The sequence below is a fragment of the Balaenoptera physalus genome (assembly GCF_965194825.1).
Source record: "Balaenoptera physalus genome assembly, chromosome: 3".
Lineage (NCBI taxonomy): Eukaryota > Metazoa > Chordata > Mammalia > Artiodactyla > Balaenopteridae > Balaenoptera > Balaenoptera physalus.
Window position 1 is genome coordinate 49553996 of NC_138890.1, and position 20858 is coordinate 49574853.

Here is a 20858-nt window from a genome sequence, read left to right on the forward strand (position 1 = left end):
TCCCTCCTTCCCTTCCTCCCTCCCTCCCTCCTTTAGGAAACACCTGGCAGGTAGGGAGGGGGTGGAGGGTTAACAGGTGAGCATTTTGCCAGTAGGGGAAGACCCAGTGCCAGGGAGGCCAGCAGAGATTTTAGCAATTAGAAGAATTCCAATAGTTTTTGATGCCTACCCTGTGCCAAGCAATGTGCTAGACAGTATGCATACATTACCATATATATTCCTCCAAACAATACTTCAGTGTAGGTTTCTTTGAGGGAACCATATGCCCTGGAACAGTCATGGTATATGCCTGTTGTCCTGACAACATTATTAACGGTATCCCCTTTCACCAGCTAGAGGTTTGGATAAAAAAGTGTATAGTTATCTTAACTACTCCCTTTTATTTAAACACTTTATTTTTATTTTTTTGGCCGTGCCGCATGGCACGCAGGATCTTAGTTCTCTGACCAGGGATGGAACCCGTGTTCCCCACACTGGAAGCGCGGAGTCCTAACCACTGGACCGCCAGGGAAGTCCCAAACTGCCCCCTTTTATAAGTGAGGATACTGAGCCTTAGAGAGGTAAAGCAATCTGTCCAAGGATAGACAGCTGGTAAATGATAGGGCTAAGATTCCAACTCTGGTATACATGGCTTTGCTATGGACTGAAATGTGTTCCCCCAAAGTTCATAGTTGATGCCCTAAGGCCCCCCACAACACACACACAATGTGAGTGTATTTGGAGACAGGGCCTGTGAGGAGGTGATAAAGGTTAAAAGAGGGGGGCCCTAATTCAGTAGAGCTGGTGCACTTGTAAGAGGAGAAGGAGACACCAGAGCTAGCTAGTTGGACCCTGTGAGGACATAGCAAGAAGGCAGCTGTCTGCAAGCCAAGAAGGGAGCTCTCACCAGAAACCAAATGGGCTGGCATCTTGATCTTGGACTTCCCAGCTTCTAGAACTGTGAGAAATGTGAGAAATAACTTTTTGTTGCTTAAGCCGTCCAGTCTGTGATAGAGTATTTTCTTACAGCAGCCTGAGCAGATTAGGACGGGCTCTAATATCCATGCCCCTTTTACTCACCATGCTGGTGGGCCTAGTCATCTAGGGTCAGTGTGAGTCAGCGACTGGTCCTGGTTTAGACTTACCCCTTCTGTTTTCCTTGAACGTAAAAATGAAGTGTTTTTTTTTTTTTTTTGGCCGTGTGGCATGTGGGATCTTAATTCCCGGACCAGGGATCAAATCCGTGCCCCCTGCAGTGGAAGGGCAGAGTCTTTTTTTTTTTTTAATTTAAAAAAAATTTATTTATTTATTTTTGGCTGCATTGGGTCTTTGTTGCTGTGCGTGGGCTTTCTCTAGTTGTGGCGAGCTGGGGCTACGCTTCGTTGTGGTGCGCGGTCTTCTCATTGTCGTGTCTTCTCTTGTTGCAGAGCAAGGGCTCTAGGCATATGGGCTTCAGTAGGTGTGGCACGCAGGCTCAGTAGTCGTGGCTTGCGGGCTCTAGAGTGCAGGCTCAGTAGTTGTGGTGCACGGGCTTAGCTGCTCCGCGGCATGTGGGATCTTCCCAGACCAGGGATCGAACCCGTGTCCCCTGCATTGGCAGGCGGATTCTTAACCACGGAAAGGCAGAGTTTTCATCACTGGACCACCAGGGATGTCCTGTTTTCCTTGAACTTAGACTAAGGGTGGGACCATTATCCTCTTTCCTAAACTGAAGTAGGCAAGTTGTCACTCCCTGAATCAGTCTGGGTTCAATCAGGAGAGGGAAACCACACCATAATTACAAATAGAAGAGTTTAAAGATTATAATGGAGCTAGAGTAATGAAGGATTGGCTAGTAAGAAGTAAACAGAACTCTAAAGAATATAGGAGTAGCAGATTCGGGGAGAAGCCACTGCCCATAGGGCTAAAATAGTAAAGTGGAGTGCCCAAAGAAGAATCCTGCACCCCACACACCCAGGCTGAAATCCAACCCTTGTGAATGGCAGAGGAGTGGCTATGGTACCATGCTGGTGGAACTTGCTAGAAATGCACCTTCTGAGCTGGAAAACTGCCCTCTAGGATGCTGGAGAAAGCTGTTCACAGAGAATCATCTCACTGTAGTTACTCTATGAAAGTGCATAAGCAGGGCAGGTAATGGGGGAAGCTGCTGGCTGCTAGGTGCTGCTGGTCCCTGTACACAGCAGGAGCCTGGTGCTGGGGAAGCCATCCTCAGAAGCTAGGCAGAGGCCAATCACACATACTGCAAGAGTCTGGAGAGTGAGCACACTGGAATCAGAAAGGAAAAGCTTTTCTCCTCTAGTGTCTCTCCAGAGCCTTTACCGGCAAAGCTTAACATCCTGCCATCAGGCAATGAAAAAACAATGTTTAATGGGTCCAGATTTCCACAAGCAGTCAAAAAGGATGAATTGGACAAAAAGACACATGCACCCCAAAGTTCATTTCAGCACTATTTACAATAGCCAGGTCATGGAAGCAACCTAAATGCCCATCGACAGACGAATGGATAAAGAAGATGTGGTACACATACACAATGGAATATTACCGAGCCATAAAAAGAAACGAGATTGGGTCATTTGTAGAGATGTGGATGGATCTAGAGACTGTCATACACAGTGAAGTAAGTCAGAAAGAGAAAAACAAATATCATATATTAACGCATATATGTGGAACCTAGAAAAATGGTACAGATGAACAGGTTTGCAGGGCAGAAATAGAGACACAGATGTAGAGAACAGACGTATGGACACCAAGGGGGGAAAGTGGCTGGGGGCGGTGGTGGTGGTGTAGGATGAATTGGGAGATTTTGATTGACGTATACACACTAATATATATAAAATAGATAACTAATAAGAAACTGCTGTATAAAAAAATAAAATTAAATTAAAAAAATAAAATTACATGAATGAGCTCTTTAAAAAAAAAAAAAAGGATGAATTGGAGCTAAGAGACAATAAATCAACAATCAGCACACTTTCTCAAAAAGGTTTCATGTATGTGTTAAGACTATAGTTTGGGACTTCCCTGGCCGTCCAGTGGTTAAGAATCTGCGCTTCCACTGCAGGGGGCACGGGTTTGATCCCTGGAACTAAGATCCTGCATGCCGCACTGCTTGGCCAAAAAAAAAAAAAAAAGACTATAGTTTTCCTCAACGTGGTTCCCCAAACCAGAAGGAGGACGCAGACTAAAAATACACCTGGAAATTAAGGGACAGTGTATCTAATGAAAGGACTAGAAATCTGAGTTTTTAATAAGGTCTCCAAGCAGTTCTAGTGATGAGAGATCTTTGAAGCTATTAACCTGGAGGGAGCCCCTTGGATATTACAAGGACAGAACCAGCCTGGTACTGTGTGTGTGTGTGTGTGTGTGTGTGTGCGCGCGCACGCGTGTGTGTGTCTGAAGTTCTGGGTCTTGGTACACCTCTTTGTGTCTTAGAGCATCTGTGGGTCTCCTGTCTTTGCAGCTTCGTTTCTCCATCTCTCTCTGCGCCTGCCCCTCAGTCTGAATATCTCTGCCTCCCAAGGCGTGCCCTCTAATGTCTTTCAACTTTTACATGCTGTTCTGTCTCTTTCCTTCCCAACTGGCCCATCTTCCATCTTCAGATGAACGAAAACTTCCTCCTCTGGAAGCCTCCTCTCTTCACGAACCGCCCCACCCTCTCCAGTCTGAGTTAGAGATCCTTTCTTCGCTCCAAAGACACAGTTCCTTTAACACTTGCATTATCTTGCATTATCATCGCCTGCTTCTCTGGCTCCCTACTAGGCTGTGTCTTTTCCCCTACTGCATCTTGGATGCCTAGCACAGTGCCTGGCCCATGGTTGGCACTCAACAAATACTGACTGAGGGAGTAACTGAGATTGTCCCTCTAGGGAGGGAGGGATGGGGGGTGGGGGTGGAGTTTGTCCTGTTCACAGCGGGGGTGGGGGCAGTATTCCCAGCCCCCTAATACAAGGCTGACGCGGAGCAGGAGTTCTAAAAATGGCTAACAAGCGAGGCAGGCTCGCCTAATATCCCGCCCACCGCCTGGAGTAGTCGTGGCGGGGCTCCAGTGGCCCCGTCCCGGCCGGAAGGAGGCGGGGAGGCCTACGGTCTTCAGGCAGCTGCCAGCCCGCGGGACCGGAGTGGGCGGGGCCGGGGCCAGAGGGCGGCCCCGCCCGCGTGCACAGCCGGAAGCGCACCGGCGTCCGCGCTCAGAGCCGGGGGAAGCAGCGCCGCCGCCGCCGTCCCTGCAGCCAGCTCCTCAGTCATGCCGGTAAGTTGTCGCGCCGTCCCCGCCCCGCGCAGACCCGCGGCCTCGGGTTTGCGCCTCGGCTGCACCGCCTTTTGGCCAGAGGTCCCTCTTGAAGGGCTCAGGCCGTGGCCGGAGCTGTCGCCCCTCTTCTCACCCCTCCCCACCCAGCCTCCAGCTTCTGCGACCCTCCCGAAAATCGGATCCCAAGGGAGTTTTATCTGGCAGTCAGGCTTCAGAACATCGAAGCTGCAAGGCCTCCAAGCGATTACAAGCCTAAAGCTTCCCTGCAAAGAAGGGGAAACTGAGACCCAGCGAGGGGCAGAGAGTCGCTGGAGGTCACACAGGGAGTCGGTGGCGATCCGGAACTGGGATGGCTGGTCCCTGCATCTCCCACGTGGATGCCCCTTCCTGCGGAGCTGGCCTGAAAGAGGGGCTTGGGGTGACTGTTACCTCCCGGACAGGGCAGGAGTTCAGAGATCCGTGTTTGTCTTCCCTTCCTCTGCCCACTGTGTCTGAGTTTCAGGTCAGCGCTGGGCCACACTGAATGGAGACAGTGCTTTTAACCTTTCCTACAGGTCACTTTATGCACCTGAACCTGTGAGCTCCAGAGAGGTTCCGGGACCTGCCCAAAGTCGCCAGTTGCTCAGTGGCAGAGTCTGGGGCAGGATGAGCCGCTCACTCAGTCTTATCATCCAATATACATGATAAGACTCATGGCCTCATTTTTTAGGTAAAAGATTAAGGCCTTTTGCAGATAAAAACAAACAAACAAACATTAAAATCCCAGTAATTTATTCAAGGTGGTGTTGGGAGATGGGTGCAGCCAGGATTAAGCCCCTTATCTTCAGGGGCCCAGTCTCTCCTGACCTCACCACATGATACATGTCCAACAAAAGTAGTCATACCGGCTTGGGAGGAAGCTCTGATTCCAGTTGCATCCCGGGGCTACTGGCTGGAGTTGTGGTGTTTAGCACTTTCCCCCACGGTGCCTGGTTTTCTGGCCTTGCACCAAGTGGGTACCCAGAGGTGTCCCACAGATGCCCTGTGTCTTAGCAGCCTAGCTTTGGGCAGCTGACAGGTGAGCCAGAGGCCCCCTGGGCCAGGCCACAAACATCTCAGGTGTCATTTCCCTTGGGTCTTGCCAGGTGCCTTGAGACAAATCCTCAGACAACACAAAGTATGCACAAAGAACCTGACAGAATCAGCCCTCCCAGTTGAGCAAATCTGCCTGTGGCAATGTCAGAGGACAGCATTAGTCACTCTGGGACTGGGATGGCCGAGGCTACCGGCCTTCTGTGGGGGATGGCAGTGAGGGAGAGGCCAGCTTGAGGATGGCTCTATTCTATGTTCACTTCTGGCAATTCTGACGAACAAAAGACCCACCAGAGTGGATGATCCGAGTGAAGAGGGCACTTGGCCCACATACCACGAGATGAACAGCTGAAGGAGACTCACACCAAAACTGGAAAGGGATTAATGTGTCACCTGAGAGGCTTCTCGAACAAAGCACTTGAAATCTCAGAAACCTCTTTGAAAAATCTGTGCCCTACCCCACCCCCCTTGCCAGCTGCGTGACCTCAGGCAAGCTGTTTTACCTCTTTGTGCCTTGATTTCCTCAGTGTAAAATGGGGGTAAAAACTGACCTCACAGGGCTGTCGTTAGCAGTAACTGGAAAAATGCCAGTAAAATATGTAGCTCAGCCACTGACGTAGTCCCGAAGAAATGGTAGGTCTTGTGTAGACCTAGGACAAATCGGTAGAACTATAGGCAGGCAGGTTTCAACCCTATGTTAACAAGGACCACAGTGGCTAAAAATTTAGGCTTGGGTAGGTCTAGGCCCTGCTCTTCACTAGCTGTGTCACTCTGAGTGAGTGACCTAACCTCATCTGTCAAGAAGGGATAATAATAATGCCTACCTCATGGTGTTGTTGTGATGATTAAACGAGGACATGCAGGGACAGTGCCTGGCACATAGTAGGCACTCTAATAATAGTAAATTCCCAACCATCAGGGTGTTCAAAAACTGAATGCTCCGGATATTTGAGAAAGCATTTCGTCTCTGGATAGTATGACCCTGTTCCATTCCCACCCTTCCAGTTCTGAGATTCTGTTAAAGCATTGCACAGATGACTGGGCTTTTTCCTCTACGTTGCAGGACCCGTTTTGTAGGTGACCGAGCAGAGGCTCTGAGGGGTTGGGACTGTGCAAAGTCGAGCATTTGGTGGTGGGGCCAGCCTTGGGATTCTCTGTAAAGACAGGATTACTCTGCGCAGGAAGGAGACTTTCCACAACCCCACATTTACTTTTGCAACTCAGAGGTGGAGGAGGAGAGGACTGAATTGTAACGATTGCCCAACGGAAGCCGTCTGCTGGCTTCTGACCTCTGTACTGTGCAGGATGGAAGGAGACCCGCTCTCTGTAGCCAACAACAGAAAGCTTTAGAGATGTGTTGACTTCAGGTCCTCGGGCAGCAAAAACTTGGGCTCCTTCACAAGGTGTCCCCAACTCAGGTCTCCTGCTAAGAGTCATCATTGTGGGGGGTGGCAGCCCCATTTGCTGGTCCAGAACCAGCAAGGTGTCCCTGGAGCCAGGAAAGCCTGGGTTCACATCCCAGCCTCAGCGCATACCCACCAACGACTGTGGGTGGCTTAGTTAGCCCCTGGAACCTCAAGTTTTCTCCTAAGTATAGTACGGTGACTAGCTCCCTTTCCAGGCTGGGTAAGGACTGACATACTATATAAAGAGCATTTCATATAGTGGGCACTCAATAGATTGGGTTTTATGTTGGTCTTACAAACCCATTAAAGCTTTGGATGGGTGTACAGGTACCAACCACTGATGAATCTTGATTACCAGTTATTCTAGAGCAGGAGTCAGCAAACTTTTTCTTAAAGGGCGAGATAGTGAATACCTAAGGCTCCATGAACCATGTGGTCTGTTATAACTCCTCAACTCTGCCATTCTAGTGTGAAAGTAAATGAATGAGCTTAGCTGTGTTCCAGTAAAACTTTATAAAACCAGGTGGCAGGCAAGCTGTAGTTTGCCAGTTTGTGTGCTAGAGCAGCATCTCAAACTATAATGTGGGCAGGAATGCGCTGGGTGTCTTGTTAAAAATGAAGATTCTGGAAAAAAAAAAGAAAAAAAAGGATTCTGATTCAGGAGGCCTGGGGTGAGACCTGAGAGTCTGCAGTCTGGCAAGCTCCTGGGTGATGCTGATACCATTGTTCTGAGAACCACCCATTAAAGACAAGATTATGGAATCCTCACTAGAAATCATTATTTCCAGAATTTGCTGTGGTGGTTGTCGAATAGTCACAAAACGAGCTGAAGGGATTAGAGGTGTTTAGAAAAAAAGAAAGAATAACAGTTTTCTTTAAGGCAGGTTTTGCAGATTTGGCCTCGATAAAATAGTGGTCTCCTGGTTGTGTCATGATCTTTGTAATGATGGTTATGTAATTCAGCACCGAAAAATCAAACTGCTTAACTCTTGGCCTCAGTTTCCCCTGTACAGCATGATGATAAGCCAGACGCAAAGGTGGTTTGAGACTTGGAAAGCGCCTGAGAAGCCATTTAGACCAATGTTTCTCAGGTGTGTGGTCTTACCCCTCTGTTTCTCCTCAGTGGGTTAAAAATGGAGAGTCACAGGGCCCACCCAGAGCTACAGAGCTCACTGAGGCAGCTGCCTGCAGAGCTGCCCAGTCACCAAGTACCCCTGTGATTCTTCTGTGCACTGAGGCTGAGGAAACTGAATTGGCTAATGCCCTTTTGGTATAGATAAGGGGACTGGGGCCCCTAAGGGCAGGGATTTTGCCTGAGGTCTTCCAGCAAGATACAGTGCTGTGCCCAGAATTCCAATTGAGATAATAGATTTAAAAAGCTCCATAGAAAACGTAGCCATAGTTTTTTAAAGGGACAGAAAAAACGGAAGTGGAACAAAGTAATACTAATAATCCGATAGCTAACTTTTTCAAAAAGTTTTTTTGCCACGCCGAGCGGCTTGTGGCATTTTAGTTCCCCTTAGTTCCCCGGCCAGGGATTGAGCCTGGGCTCTCAGCAGTGAGGGCACAGAGTCCTAACCAATGGACCACCAGGGAATTCCCCCGATAGCCAACTTTTTAGCCAAGTGGAACCTACTACTAGGCTCCAATCTCTTTACCTAACATATGAATTAACTATTGCTTCTGAGTAATTACCCCCAAAACTTAGTGGTCTGAGACAACAAATATTTATTAACTTATAGTTTCTGAGAGTCAGGAATCTGGAAGCAGCTTAGCTGGTATTTCTGGCTCAGGGTCTCTCATGGAAGCTGCAGTGAAGATGTTGTCCGGGGCTGTGGTCCTCTGAAGGAGGATCTGCTTCCAAGCTGGCTCCCTCACACGGCTGCTGGCTGGAGGGCTCAGCTCCTCACCATGTGCACCTCTCCACAGGGTTGCCAGAGGGTCCTTAGGACATGGCAGCCAGCTTCCTCCAGAGTGAAGGATCCCAGAGAGAGTAAGGCAGAAACCACAGTGTCTTTTATGCGTTAGCCTCCGAGGTCACCTAACGTCACTTCAGCCATATTCTACTGGACACCTACAGGCCAACCCTGAGACACTGTGGGATAGGACTACTCAAGGGCATAAATACCAGGAGGCAGAGATCACTGGGCCATCTTGCATGCTGGCTACTACACTTAAAATCTTGTGTTCATCCCATTCACCAGCCTGGAGAGGGACTTTCATCCCCATTTTGCAGATATAGAAACCAAGGCACAAAGGAGTTAAGTAACTTACTCATGGCCACACAGCTACTAAGTGCCAGAGCTGGGATCTGAAGCCAGGTCTCATTTCCAGAGATTTAAAGTAAAGGAAGTATTGGTATAAGTAACCTTTGTTTGAAAGCAAAGGAAGGACCCAGGGTTGTTCAACCGGCTGTGTCAATCATCTGTTCACTCAGCAAAATGTGTTAAGCCCCTACTCTGTGCCAGGCACTCACTGTTCCAAGTATTGGGGATGCAGCAGTGAACTGAACAAAGCCTCATCTTCTGGGAGCTTGCCTTCAGGCCCTTGGTTTGTTAGATATCCTGGAGGCTGTAGAATGTTGAGCCCTCATGGAGAGTTCAGGAGCCTGGGTTCCCTTACTGGCCCAGCTTTAGCTCACTGGGAGCCCAGGCAAATTTTCTCCCTTCCCAGGATTCAGGTGCTGCCTCTGAAGCACTTGGATGGCAGCAGTGGTCTCCGTATTTCAGTCACCAGGGAAGCTTATTGACCATAATAGATGCCTCAGCCCTCTGGCTTGCTGACCAGAACCTATAGTTTTTGTTTGTTTGTTTGTTTTTATACAGCAGGTTCTTATTGGTTATCCATTTTATACATATTAGTGTACATATGTCAATCCCAATCTCCCAGTTCATCCCACGCTCGCCACCTCCCACTTTCTTCCCTTGGAACCTATAGTTTTTGTAAGCTGCCAGGTGAGTCTAATGCAGAGAGTGATCTTTTAATGCATAATTAAGACCACTAGATCAGCACTGCTCAGAGCATGGGGCCCACCCACATTAGAGTTATTAGTGATCCTGAGACAACCCCATAGCTGAAGAATCAGGATTTTGAAGGTGAGGCTAGAGACCAACATCTTAAACTACCTTCCCAGGTGATTCTTCTCGCGTGTCCCAGACGCTGCTAAAGGGTTTCGAGGGATTCTCTCCTTTAACACAACCACCTGTGAGATATAGAAACCCTTAGTTACTGTACAGTTTAAGGGAGTGGGGCTCAGAAACAGGCTACTGGGGAGTCTGATGAAAGCCAGATCTTGCCTTTCTCTCTGCCCTGTGTCTTGGCCCCCGAGTGGGCCTGCATGCTAGTGGGGCATGGGGCCCCTGGGGCCCCTCTGCAGGACTTGGCTTATGGTCCCCTTTGTTTCAGAAGCACGAGTTCTCCGTGGACATGACCTGTGAAGGCTGCTCTAATGCAGTCACTCGGGTCCTCAACAAGCTGGGAGGTGAGTGCGTGGCCCTCGGATGGGGGTGGGGTGGGGAGACTGATACACTTATATTAAATGCATGTAGGCATGGAGCAGGAGAAGCTTGAGTTTAAGCTGATAACAGTAACACCAAAACGTATTGAGTACTTAGCATATGTCCAGTACTCTGCTTCGTGGCTTCCATGGATCACATCATTTAATCCTCACCCTGACCATTTCTTTTTTTTTTTTTTTAAATTTCTTTTATTTATTTATTTATTTTTGGCTGCGTTGGGTCTTCGTTGCTGCGCGCCGGCTTTCTCTAGTTGTGGTGAGCGGGGGCTACTCTTCGTTGCGGTGCATGGGCTTCTCATTGCGGTGGCTTCTCTTGTTGCAGAGCATGGGCTCTAGGCACGCGGACTCAGTAGTTGTGGCTCGTGGACTCTCGAGTGCAGGCTCAGTAGTTGTGGCACACGGGCTTAGTTGCTCCGCGGCATGTGGGATCTTCCCGGACCAGGGCTCGAACCCGTGTCCCCTGCATTGGCAGACGGATTCTTAACCACTGCACCACCAGGGAAGCCCCACACCCTGACCATTTCAGGTAGCTTCTTTGACTATCTCCATTTCAAGCAGGAGGGAACTGAAGTTCAGAGAGGTTAAGTAACCTGTTGGGATCACACAGCCAGTAGTAGCAGAGCTGGGATTTGGCCACGTGGAGCCCTGGCAGTACTACTTAGTATGTTGGTAATCACATTCATCTCCAGTGTGATAACTTTTATTACGTGACACATTTGAGTGTCATTTTCTATTAAGATTTTTAGAAGCTGTAACATTTTAAGAAATAAACTTTGGATCAGTCCTGTGCAGAACTCCTAAAGCACCTCTTTTGGGTGTATTTAGAAAACCATTAATCTCCTCCAGTCCCCTCAATTCTCATCTGGGGAAACTGAGGCCCAGAGAGGGCTGGGGTGTGGTCCTGGGGCTCCATGAAGTAATGACAGAGCTGTGATCAGAGTTCTGGTAGTGCTGGGGCAGTCTTTAAACCCTGGATAATAGTAACACCCAGTTAAAGGGCTTTCATGTGGATGTCATCTCGTTAGCACTTAACACAGTCCTCTGAGCTGTACTTTCCGTCTGTGGAATGGGGATGTTGACACCAGGCCCCAGGAGGGGAAGTGACTTGCCCAGTGTCCCACAGTGAGTCCATGGCTGGTTTCTAGACTGTAAACTGGAATCTGAACTGTAAAAGAATCTGAAACAGTGAAAAGAACCTATCTGCTGACTTGCCATGTGACCTTGGCCTCCTCTCCCGGGGCCTGGCTTTCCCCAGCTACAGTATGGGAAAGTCAGCCTCTCAGCTTTGCTGTGGATGCTTTAACAGTGTAACTCTGCTCACAAGCCCCTCTATACAAGCACCAGCTCTGCATGAAGTGAGGGAGGGCCTGCTTTCCCTCTTGCTGGCTCCAGGACACCTGTCCAGGGACCTGCGCTGCCAGAAACACAGCTTGAAATCCACTGGGTCAGATGACGCCAGAGTGTCTTCCAGCTCTATGATGCCACCAGAATATTTGCTCCAAAGAGGAGGGAGACACTTCTGAACCAAAAGACAAAACCCAGAGTGCAGCCAGGATACATTGCCCTCTCCCTGGTATCCATTAGGTACAGTCAGAGGTTAGGACTAAATCCCGTGCCGTGTGCTTTTTCAGGCCCCTTCACTGGTGCCTGGGGATCTGCCTTTGAGCTTGGGCAGGTATCTCTCCCTCTTTCACTACTATCCCCACTTGGGTTGGCCTCTTAAGAAGGGTCAGAAGGGTTTTCTGAGTTAATCGGGGCCACAGATGAGCAGTGCTGGGCCTGAGGAATCGCACACCAGTGGCATACTTGAACTGGAGAGCCCACAGGGGCTGGCTGACCCCAACTCCTTCATGTACCGATGGGGAACCTGAGGCCTGTGATGGGCAGGACCCAGCCAGTCAGTGGTGAAGCCAGGCCTGGGAGTCTCCCTCTGTTGTTTCAAGAAGACCCATTTGTACCTATTCCCCTATGCCACCGAGGGGCTTCAAATGGGCACAGCCCTTTAGGAGGGCAGTTTTGCAAAATCTATGAACATTTAAAGTGTGCTAGGCCCCTGTGCTCAGTAGCCCGCGAGACTTTGCAGAGGCCTTCCTCTTTCATCTCGGCCGCCGACGTGCCATCCGGACTAAGGAAGACCCGGAAACTTAGGGGCCACCTGAGCCGCGGCCACTGCTGCATCAGCAAACACTGGAAGCACCCGGGAGGCCGCGGTAATGCTGGTGGCATGCATCACCACAGGATCAACTTTGACAAATATCACCCGGAATACTTTGGGAAAGTTGGTATGAGGCGTTACCCCTTAAAGAGGAACTAGAGTTTCTGCCCAACCATCAACCTTGATAAATTGTGGACCTTGGTCAGTGAGCAGACACGGGTAAATGCTGCCAAGAACAAGACTGGAGCTGCTCCTGTCACTGATGTGGTGCGATGGGGTTACTGCAAAGTTCTGGGGAAGGGGAAGCTCCCAAAGCAGCCTGTCATCGTGAAGGCCAAATTCTTCAGCAGAAGAGTTGAGGAGCTTAAGGATGTGGGTGGGGCTTGTGTCCTGGTAGCTTGAAGCCACATGGTGGGAGATTCATTAAATCAGGGGTCCCCGACACCACCCCCTCCCCACCCCGGCCCACAGAGCAGGAGGTGAGCGGTGGGCGAGTGAGCGAAGCTTCATCTGCTGCTCCCCATCGCTTGCTTGCGTTACTGCCTGAGCCATCCCGCCCCCATCACCCTCCCCGCGGGCGAAAAATTGTCTTGCATAAAACCGGTCCCTGGTGCCAAAAAGGTTGGGGACCGCTGCATTAAAGGATAACAAGTGCTTTCCTGGTCTGGTCTGAGTGTAGGTTCTTTGGCACTTCTACCTCCCTACCTGTACCGAAACCCACCTAACGGGTTCTAGGAGTTAGGGAATGAAGACCTGGGCTCCTTTGCCAGCTCCCCTCTAAGTATGGAAGAGATGGCACCAACACTTAGAATAAGGCCTCGGCTGGTTACCTAATTTGAGGCTTCTCACTGTGAAAGTGAGAATGCTACCTGTTGATAATGGACATATCGTTGAAAGGCCTATTGCCATTGTATGCTCTGAATTTATAAATGAGTGGGAGAATGTGCCCTTAACTGTTCCATGGGACTCAAGGGGGGAAAACTCATGATCTTTACAAGATTTTGCTGAGTCACGTTGGAAAGATGGGTCAGTGATGGGGTAGAAGTGGTTCTTTGGAACTTACTTCCTCAATCTAAGGTTCTGCCACCTGGCTTCCTCATCTCAGACCAAACCATTCTGGTCATAATCAAAATGTTGGAATGGGGCCCAACAATCTGAATTTTAAACACACCAGGGCTTTTTTTATCAGAGTGGTTCGGATTCTAGAAAGCAGTTGTCAGGACTTATGGGTCCCTGTGCATAGGAGTCTTAATGTTCAACGAAATACATCATGAAATGCTAATGAAAAAAATAAAGTGTGCCAGTCTGTTGCCCCACAATTTCCATTCTATGAATTCGTGGTATAGAAATATTTTCACAAGTTTTATAAGATACGTTCAAGTATGTTTACATTGTTGTGATCATAGTGAGAGATTGGAGGCAAACTCAGTGTCCTTCAGAGGGGGACTGAGTAGATGGATGGTACATCCACACTATGGGATATGGTGTAGCTGTTAAAAAAGAATGAAGTAAGTCTGTATGCACTGAGATGGCAAGATATCCTGGACATTGGAAAGTGACATATAGCAAGACCTGTTTACAGAGTATGATGCCACTTTGGGGAATTACTTTTCATTTGTCCATCAGGGAGAAACACTGGATAGGGGCCCTATTGTTCAGTGATCCTTAGAGGTAGGAAATAGTAGGGGCCTTACAGTTTCAAATTTTATTCAGAAATGCTTGCCTTTTTTCTTTTTAAATGGTGTATCTGGGGACTTCCCTGGCAGACCAGTGGTTAAGACTCCGTGCTTCCACTGCAGGGGGGCACGGGTTCAATCCCTGGTAGGGAAATTAAGATCCCACATGCCGCGTGACACGGCCAAAAAAAAAAAAAAAAGTGTGTCTGTATTACTTTAGCAATTAAGAAAAAAAAATTTTTTTTTTTTTTTTTTTTAAATGCTCTTCCAGAGGCCATAAAGCTCACATCAACAGCAAGTTTCAAAAAGGACTCTAGGCCACAGGCTGGATTCTCCCACCACCCGTGAAGGCAGAGCAGAAAAAAAAAAAATTTTTAAGCCCCCATCTAGAGCAGGGATGGGCGAACTACAGCCCCTGGGCCCAATCCAGCCCACAGTCTGTTTTTGCACAGCTGACAATGGTTTTTACATTTTTACAGGGTTGTAAAAACAATATAGAAGACTATGCAGCCCACAGTTCCTAAAACATGTGCTGTCTGGCCCTTTTCAGGAGAAGTGTGCCGACCCTGGGTCTAGAGGAGAGGGGAAGGGTGGTGGTCAGTAATTCAGGAGCCTGACTGGGAACGTCTCTGTCCCCCCTTCACCCCCCTTCCTGCAGGAGTTCAATTTGACATTGACCTGCCCAACAAGAAGGTCTGTGTCGACTCTGAGCACAGCGTGGACACCCTGCTGGAGACCCTGGGGAAAACAGGAAAGGCCGTTTCCTACCTCGGCCCCAAGTAGCGAGGGCCTGGGCCCCCAGCCTGCAGGATGGACCAAAGTGGGCAGGTGGGTGAGGCCCCGACACTGCAACAAAATATGTGTCTACCGAATGCAAATCACAAGCTCAGGGACTCCTTCCAGCCCCCTGTGAGTAGACAGAGCACTACGTGATGTCTCCCAGGGTCCCCTCTATGACTTCGGGGTACGTTTCATGATCAGCAGGGTTTAAGTTTAAGCATATGGCCCTGAGCAGTGTGTCTTTTGCTTTGATAACTCAACGGTCCCATCAGAGGTGACACCTGCGCCCTGAGCCTTGTGGTCCTGTGCACTGACCAGGTGAGTTAGTTCACCTTGGCCTCTGTCCCCACTTGGAACTGTTGTCAGCTTCCTGAGCATGCCCTCTGCCCAGACTGGTGCAAAAACAATACTGTGGTCAATCTGGTAGTTTCTTAAAAGCTACCATATGACCCAGCCATTCCTTTGCCGGGTATTTACCCAAGAGGAGTGGAAAGCACTGTCCATATGAAGACTTGTACATATTGAGAGCAGCTTTACTTGTAATAGCCAAAAGCTGGAAACAACCCAACGTCCATCACTAGGTGAAGAGATAAACAAATTGTGGTATAGCCATCCGATTGAATACTGTTGTCCATGCAACAACTTCAATTGAATCTCACATACTGTATGATTTCATTTATATAAAGTTCTAAAAAATGCAAACGAACCTATAGCGACCAAAGCAGATCCGTGATTGCTTGATGATGTGGGGTGGCAAGGAGAGGCAGGAGGAGACTTTGGGGTTGGAAATGTTCATTATCTTGAGTGTGGTGAGGATATGTGGGTGTATTCAATTGATAAGTTACAGATTATCACATCGTGCACTTAAAATATGTCTACGTATAGCATGTCAGTTACACCCCCAATAAAGCTGTTAAAGGTGAAAAACACAACACAACACAAACAAAAAACAGCAGCGTGTTTAAGCTGGATGTTCCCTTTGATTTTACATAATCCAGAAAGGAGGTTAGTGGCACTGTGCCAGCACCCTTCACTGTGGAACCAGGGCAGACTTTAGTCATCCATCCAGCATTCCTGCCCTCCGTGCCTAGCCACAGTCTCAGAATCCTTCACACCACAGCCCTCCTAGCAGTCACTGCCCCCGTAGTGCCTTTGATGCTTGTATTACAACAATCGCCACATCCCTGATGTCAGTCAGTGCTCTCACTGTAATTAAGAAAAGTGAGGCCTGGAAAGGGGAAGTGACTTGACCAAAGCCCCACACAGGTGAGTGCCAGTGGCAGGCTGAGAATCAGGCATCCAACTACAACTGACTGGTGGGCCATGGCAGTGACCTTCAGCTGCAGCCTCCTTCCTAAAGGTGTGCCCCTGGACTCACCTATTCTGGATATTTCATATAAAAGGAATCATACATTATGTGACCTTTTGTGTCTGACTTCTTTCACTTAGCATAATGTTTTCAGGATTCCCCCAGGCTTAGCATGTATCAGTACTTCATTCCTTTCTATGGCTGGATAGTTCTCATAGTAGTTTTAATTAATTAATTTTAGCTTTTTTATTATAGGAAGTGTCGAACCTATGCAAGTAGGGTAGTAAAATGAATCTCCACGTACCCATCACCCAGATCCAACGATTATCAAGTCATTGCCATCATTTCATCCATGGCCCGCTCTCTCCACCCCCATATTCACAGCAAATTCAGGCATCATATAATTTCATCTGCACATCTGTCAGTAACCATGTGTAGTATGAAAAGGCTCCTGGACATTCATATGCATGGCACTGGGTGAGAATCACTGATCAGGTAAGCTTTTACCCCACACACCAGGCAGCATCTGTCTCTGAGTCTGTTTTAAGAGGCTGCCCAATGACTGACTTGAAGCCAGGTTCAGGAACCAGAGATAGAATGTTTATTGGTTCTGAAGTTTCCTTGATCGTCTGGCTCTCGGCAGATTTGTTTGCTCGTGATCTTTTTTTGTTGCCCTCCTGGTATAAGTTGAAACAGGGCAGGGAAGGTGCCCCAGCAGCCCTGGGAGTTCCCCAGAAGAGGGCCTCGGCGGTGATCGGCTTAGCAAGATCAGTGGGTTCTGGTCAAGACTGCCAAGAGGCAGTCTTGGTAGAAGCAGCGTGCAGGGCTGGACATGGGGTTCTAGTCCTGCTCCAGCACCTGGGTTTCCCACCTCACCCCGTACAACTGCCTCTTAGTGAACCTTTACTGCTTTTGTAATGTCTCCATGTGCCCAGCAGATGGCGCCTGTGTTCCACCTCACTTCTCATCTCTTCCAGGATGCTGAGCCAGCTCCTGCCTTCCAGACAGATCTAGGACCTGACAATCCTGCTCAGCGATGGTAGTTCCTGCAGAGACCCTCACTTGCCCTGCTCCTCTGTAGCTTCCTTGCAATAAAGTCAAGTCAATTTTGCTGGAGATATTGTCTCTTGCCTGGTCTTGATGTCACTTGCTTATGTGCTGTGCTGTGCTGCTCCCATGTTGCTCTGAAGGAGATAACTGCAGTGCTTGCTTGGGTTGGAGTTCTAAGAGCTCCCAACTGGGCGAAAGAGGTCCGATGGATTCTGAGTCTTTGCTGTGTGAGCTTTTGCAAGTCACGTCCCCTCTCTGGGCCTCACTTTTCCTCATCTATAAGTGAAGGTGTTTTGGGTCATGTAGGTGATCCTTTTTCTTTTCACTACTTTCTTAGACTCCGTATTGTGAAAAACTTTTGTCTGTCAAGTGAATCACATTTAAGGGAGGTAAAATTGTATGGCAGTTAGAATAACGGGAAGAGGCAGCGAAGACAGACTGCCTGGGATAGAGTCCAAGCTCCACACCTCCCAGCTGGGCCACGTAACCTCTTGGTGTCCGCAGGCATAAAATGTGGTAACAGCATCTCCTGCAAATGGTGGTTGTGGGGATTAAACGAGGGGACTCATGTAAGTCGCTTAGATAGTGCTTGTCAGTAATCACTCAGTGAACATTCTCTATTCACGTACATTTTTTGTGTGTATTTAATTAATCAAAGATCTGTAGAAATGGCAATTAGAATTCCAGTCAGCCTAAAAGTTAGTGCCTTACAGAGTTGATGCAATTATATCAAAACAAAGGGAATGTTTTAGTTTGTACAGCTTTACTTATTTTTAAAAAATATTTCTTTAAGCCAGCAGCTCTCAAACTGTTTCATCCCAGCACCATTTTACACTCTTAAAAATTACTGAGTATCTCAAAGACCTTATGGTTATGTGGGTTATGCCGTATTAGAAATTAAAACAGGAATTTTTGAAACACAGGAATACACAAGCATATATCCCATTAGCCATCAGGTGAGATAAGGTCATTGCACAGCATTTAGATTCTGGAAACTTCACTGCATGATTGTAAGAAAAAGAGAAAAAGGCATCTTGTGTGAATAGTTTTGACCTCGTGTTCCTTCTGAAAGGTCTTGGGGACCACACATTGAGAATCACTGCTTTGACCATCTACTGGGCAGTGACTGGGGACCAGCGCTGCCTTTGGCCACCTGTGACCTTGGACCAGTCACCTCATCTCTCCCAGAGGCAGTTTCCTCACCTGCACAACGCACCATATCTGTACCTCAGGAGCCTTCCGTAAGACTTTGCCAACTCTGAACTGTGTGCTAGCATAATTTGGGTCCCATTATGAGAGTACTAAAACAAGTCTTGGCCATTTCTGCCTTTGTGGTCCCTTGGGGGCACAGGGACTCTCCTTGCTCTCATGGTATCTAGGGTCCTTGGCCACAAGATGGCAGTGTCCTTTGGCTCTGACCATCCACGGAGACACTGAAGACAGTTTCTGTGGGCGCTGGGAGTACAAACTTGAGTTTTTCCATTTTCACAGCTTCCCAGGAGACCTGGTTCAGGCTGGCTGGCCCACTGGGAATGCCCAAGGATAAAGACACTGGTGTCTTGGGCCGAGTGGTCAATGGAGGAGTTCCTTTCCTTTGGCTCTTCTCTTACCCCCTCCCCCCTGCCGGAATCCAGGTTTCCAGCTGAGGCCAAGGCCCCAAGCAGCTGGAGCAAATGATATCACACGGCAGGGTGTGGCGGGGGGGGGGGGGAGCAGATGTGTCCACGTGTCACCCAGGTGTTCTCCCCAGCACCTGACCCCAGCCCACCTGCCCAGCCTTTCCAGCTCCCCCTGCAGCCAGCCGCGCCTCCCGTGTCTCCCACGTGCCTTGCGTTTGTTTATGCTGCCCCGAAATGGCATGATCTCTGCCTGTCTCCGTGTACAAATTCCTTTTCTTCCCTTGCATACCACAGCCTGCATGAAACCTCTCCACAACTGGAAGTAATTTATTTCTCCTCTTGGCCCTCACGGCATTTATCCCACTAGCTTCGGGGCTGAGGCAAAGCTTTTCGTCCACGTGTCTTTCCTGTCCTCAAGAATCAGGCCACGTATCTATTCCCTCAGCGCACAGAACAGGCACTGAGGGGATATTTGATGGATGTGTAATGGCTGCCATCTGGGGGGCATTTATTGTGTGTCCTGCCCTTGCGTTCATGTCATTCATCTTCATCTGGTCCCTGGAAGCCAGCGGACCAGGACAGACCCAGACATGTGGTACGTGTGCAGGAGGCCCTTGTTGAGTTAATCTCACAGAGGTGGAGATCACCTGGTCTGATCCTTTTAGCAGGGTTATGTTTTTGTCAAAGGTCCCTGGTGTGAGTACAGCAGCCTGGAGCCACCCCTGGGGCTCACTGTTCCCGGCTCCTTGGCCTCGGTCGACCACCCCACCCTGTGGCCAAAGCCTTACCGTGTCCAGTGCTGACATTCCCAGGGCTGGAGAGAAGCCGCACAGCCCCCACGAACTCGGGAGAGGGTCCATCGCCCGTGACTGTGACCAGGTGGGCCGCAGAGGGAGCCCGTCTGCTCTGAGTGAGCTTGAGCAAGTCATCTCCTGTCCCTGCCTCCTGTTAAGTACAAGTTTTTGACTTTTAAGTGTTTTTGTTTTTAACAGCTTTAATGAGGTATAATTTCATTCAATAAACTGTACACAATTTAAGCCTATATGTAATTTTTAAAGATATACATACAGGCTCATGAAACCATAACCACAATCAAGAGAGTGATGACATTTATCACCTGGGAAAGTCCCCTCAGGCCCCCTGGAAATCCTTCCACCCCTCCCTCCCCCCTCAAGCAACCACCATCTGCTTTCTGCTACTATCAATTAGTTTGCAGTTCCTAGACTTTTATATAAATAACAATCATACAGAATGCACTCATTTTTGTCTGGCTTTTTCCACTCAGCACCGTGACTTTGAAATTCACCCATGTTATTGAGGTATCAGCGATAGGTACTCACTTCCTATCACTGAGTAATATTCCATTGCATGGCCATACCACAACGTGTTATTCATTCAACTGTTGATGGACACTGGACTTGTTTCCAGTTTTTCAAACTGCTGTTTGGTGCTGGCCAGGTTTCCCAAGGGCTCCACAGGGCAGAGGGGACAGTCTCAGATGCCAAACCAAGGCAACTCAACATATGGTTTTACCTACTGAGCCTCCACTTACAGCCAGAGATATTCAGCCACGCTCTGGACTTGAGCAAATCTGGATTCAAATTCCATCTCCACCACTTCATAACTGCATGACCTTGGGAAAGTAACTGATTCTTTTGTGCAACTCAGTTTCCGCATATGTAAAATGGGGATCATAATATACCTACCTCAGGTGGCTATGGTGGGACTTAAGATCATCACATGCCTAATGCTTGATGGTGGCATTCCACAAATCAAGCTTTTTGAACAAAAAGTTTCACAATTATACAATTTGAAGTTTGAAAACTGGAATTTGAAAGTCTTCGGATCTAGGTCCTTTCAACCCTGCAGACTCTGAGAAGGAAAAATGGACCCTCAAGCGCTGTGCTGCGTGGGAGGAGAGCAGTGGTTGTTCAGGTCACAGCCCTCTCTGTGGCACCCTCCTTTAATTAGGGACAGTCTCTTCAAAACGCGAGTCTGTAATTTCTGGGGAGTGCCCGGCAGAGCTGCTTTTAGATTTCCATGTCTT

The 20858-nt window shown here is 48.6% G+C and overlaps 2 protein-coding genes and 1 pseudogene across 6 annotated transcripts in view; 2 read left to right on the plus strand and 1 right to left on the minus strand.

Moving 5' to 3' along the window:
* The first annotated feature begins 4094 nt into the window (after positions 1–4094).
* Positions 4095–17258, plus strand: ATOX1 (antioxidant 1 copper chaperone). 4 transcript variants are annotated; one of them, XR_014261892.1, is made up of 5 exons: positions 4095–4228; positions 10114–10186; positions 14712–14881; positions 16398–16637; positions 17120–17258. XR_014261892.1 is itself a non-coding variant. In XM_082455688.1 (4 exons), the coding sequence occupies exons 1-3, from the start codon at positions 4223–4225 to the stop codon at positions 14834–14836; spliced, it is 204 nt and encodes a 67-aa protein (XP_082311814.1). In that variant the 5' UTR covers positions 4095–4222; the 3' UTR covers positions 14837–14881; positions 17120–17258. The 4 variants fall into 4 exon arrangements, 2 of the variants coding, with proteins under 2 accessions (XP_082311814.1, XP_082311813.1); XR_014261893.1 differs by having other exon boundaries at positions 4096–4228; positions 10111–10186; XM_082455688.1 differs by lacking the exon at positions 16398–16637.
* On the plus strand, positions 10220–14289 carry LOC309657788 (large ribosomal subunit protein uL15 pseudogene; annotated as a pseudogene). The gene has a single exon. The product of its transcript is annotated as a large ribosomal subunit protein uL15 pseudogene (transcript).
* A 125-nt stretch (positions 17259–17383) lies between the features above and the next one.
* Positions 17384–20858, minus strand: part of SLC36A1 (solute carrier family 36 member 1) — a 286800-nt gene continuing 283325 nt past the window's right edge. Inside the window, exon 11 of the mRNA XM_082455671.1 lies at positions 17384–19756. Coding sequence (XP_082311797.1) covers positions 19755–19756 — 2 coding nt within the window. The 3' untranslated portion in view covers positions 17384–19754. The remainder of the gene's footprint in view (positions 19757–20858) is intronic.

Excerpts from the sequence above, each read along its gene's own strand:
- ATOX1 (XM_082455687.1), top strand. Across the intron at positions 10,187-14,711 it reads GGTCCTCAACAAGCTGGGAG|GAGTTCAATTTGACATTGAC; the intron begins GTGAGTGCGTGG and ends CCCTTCCTGCAG.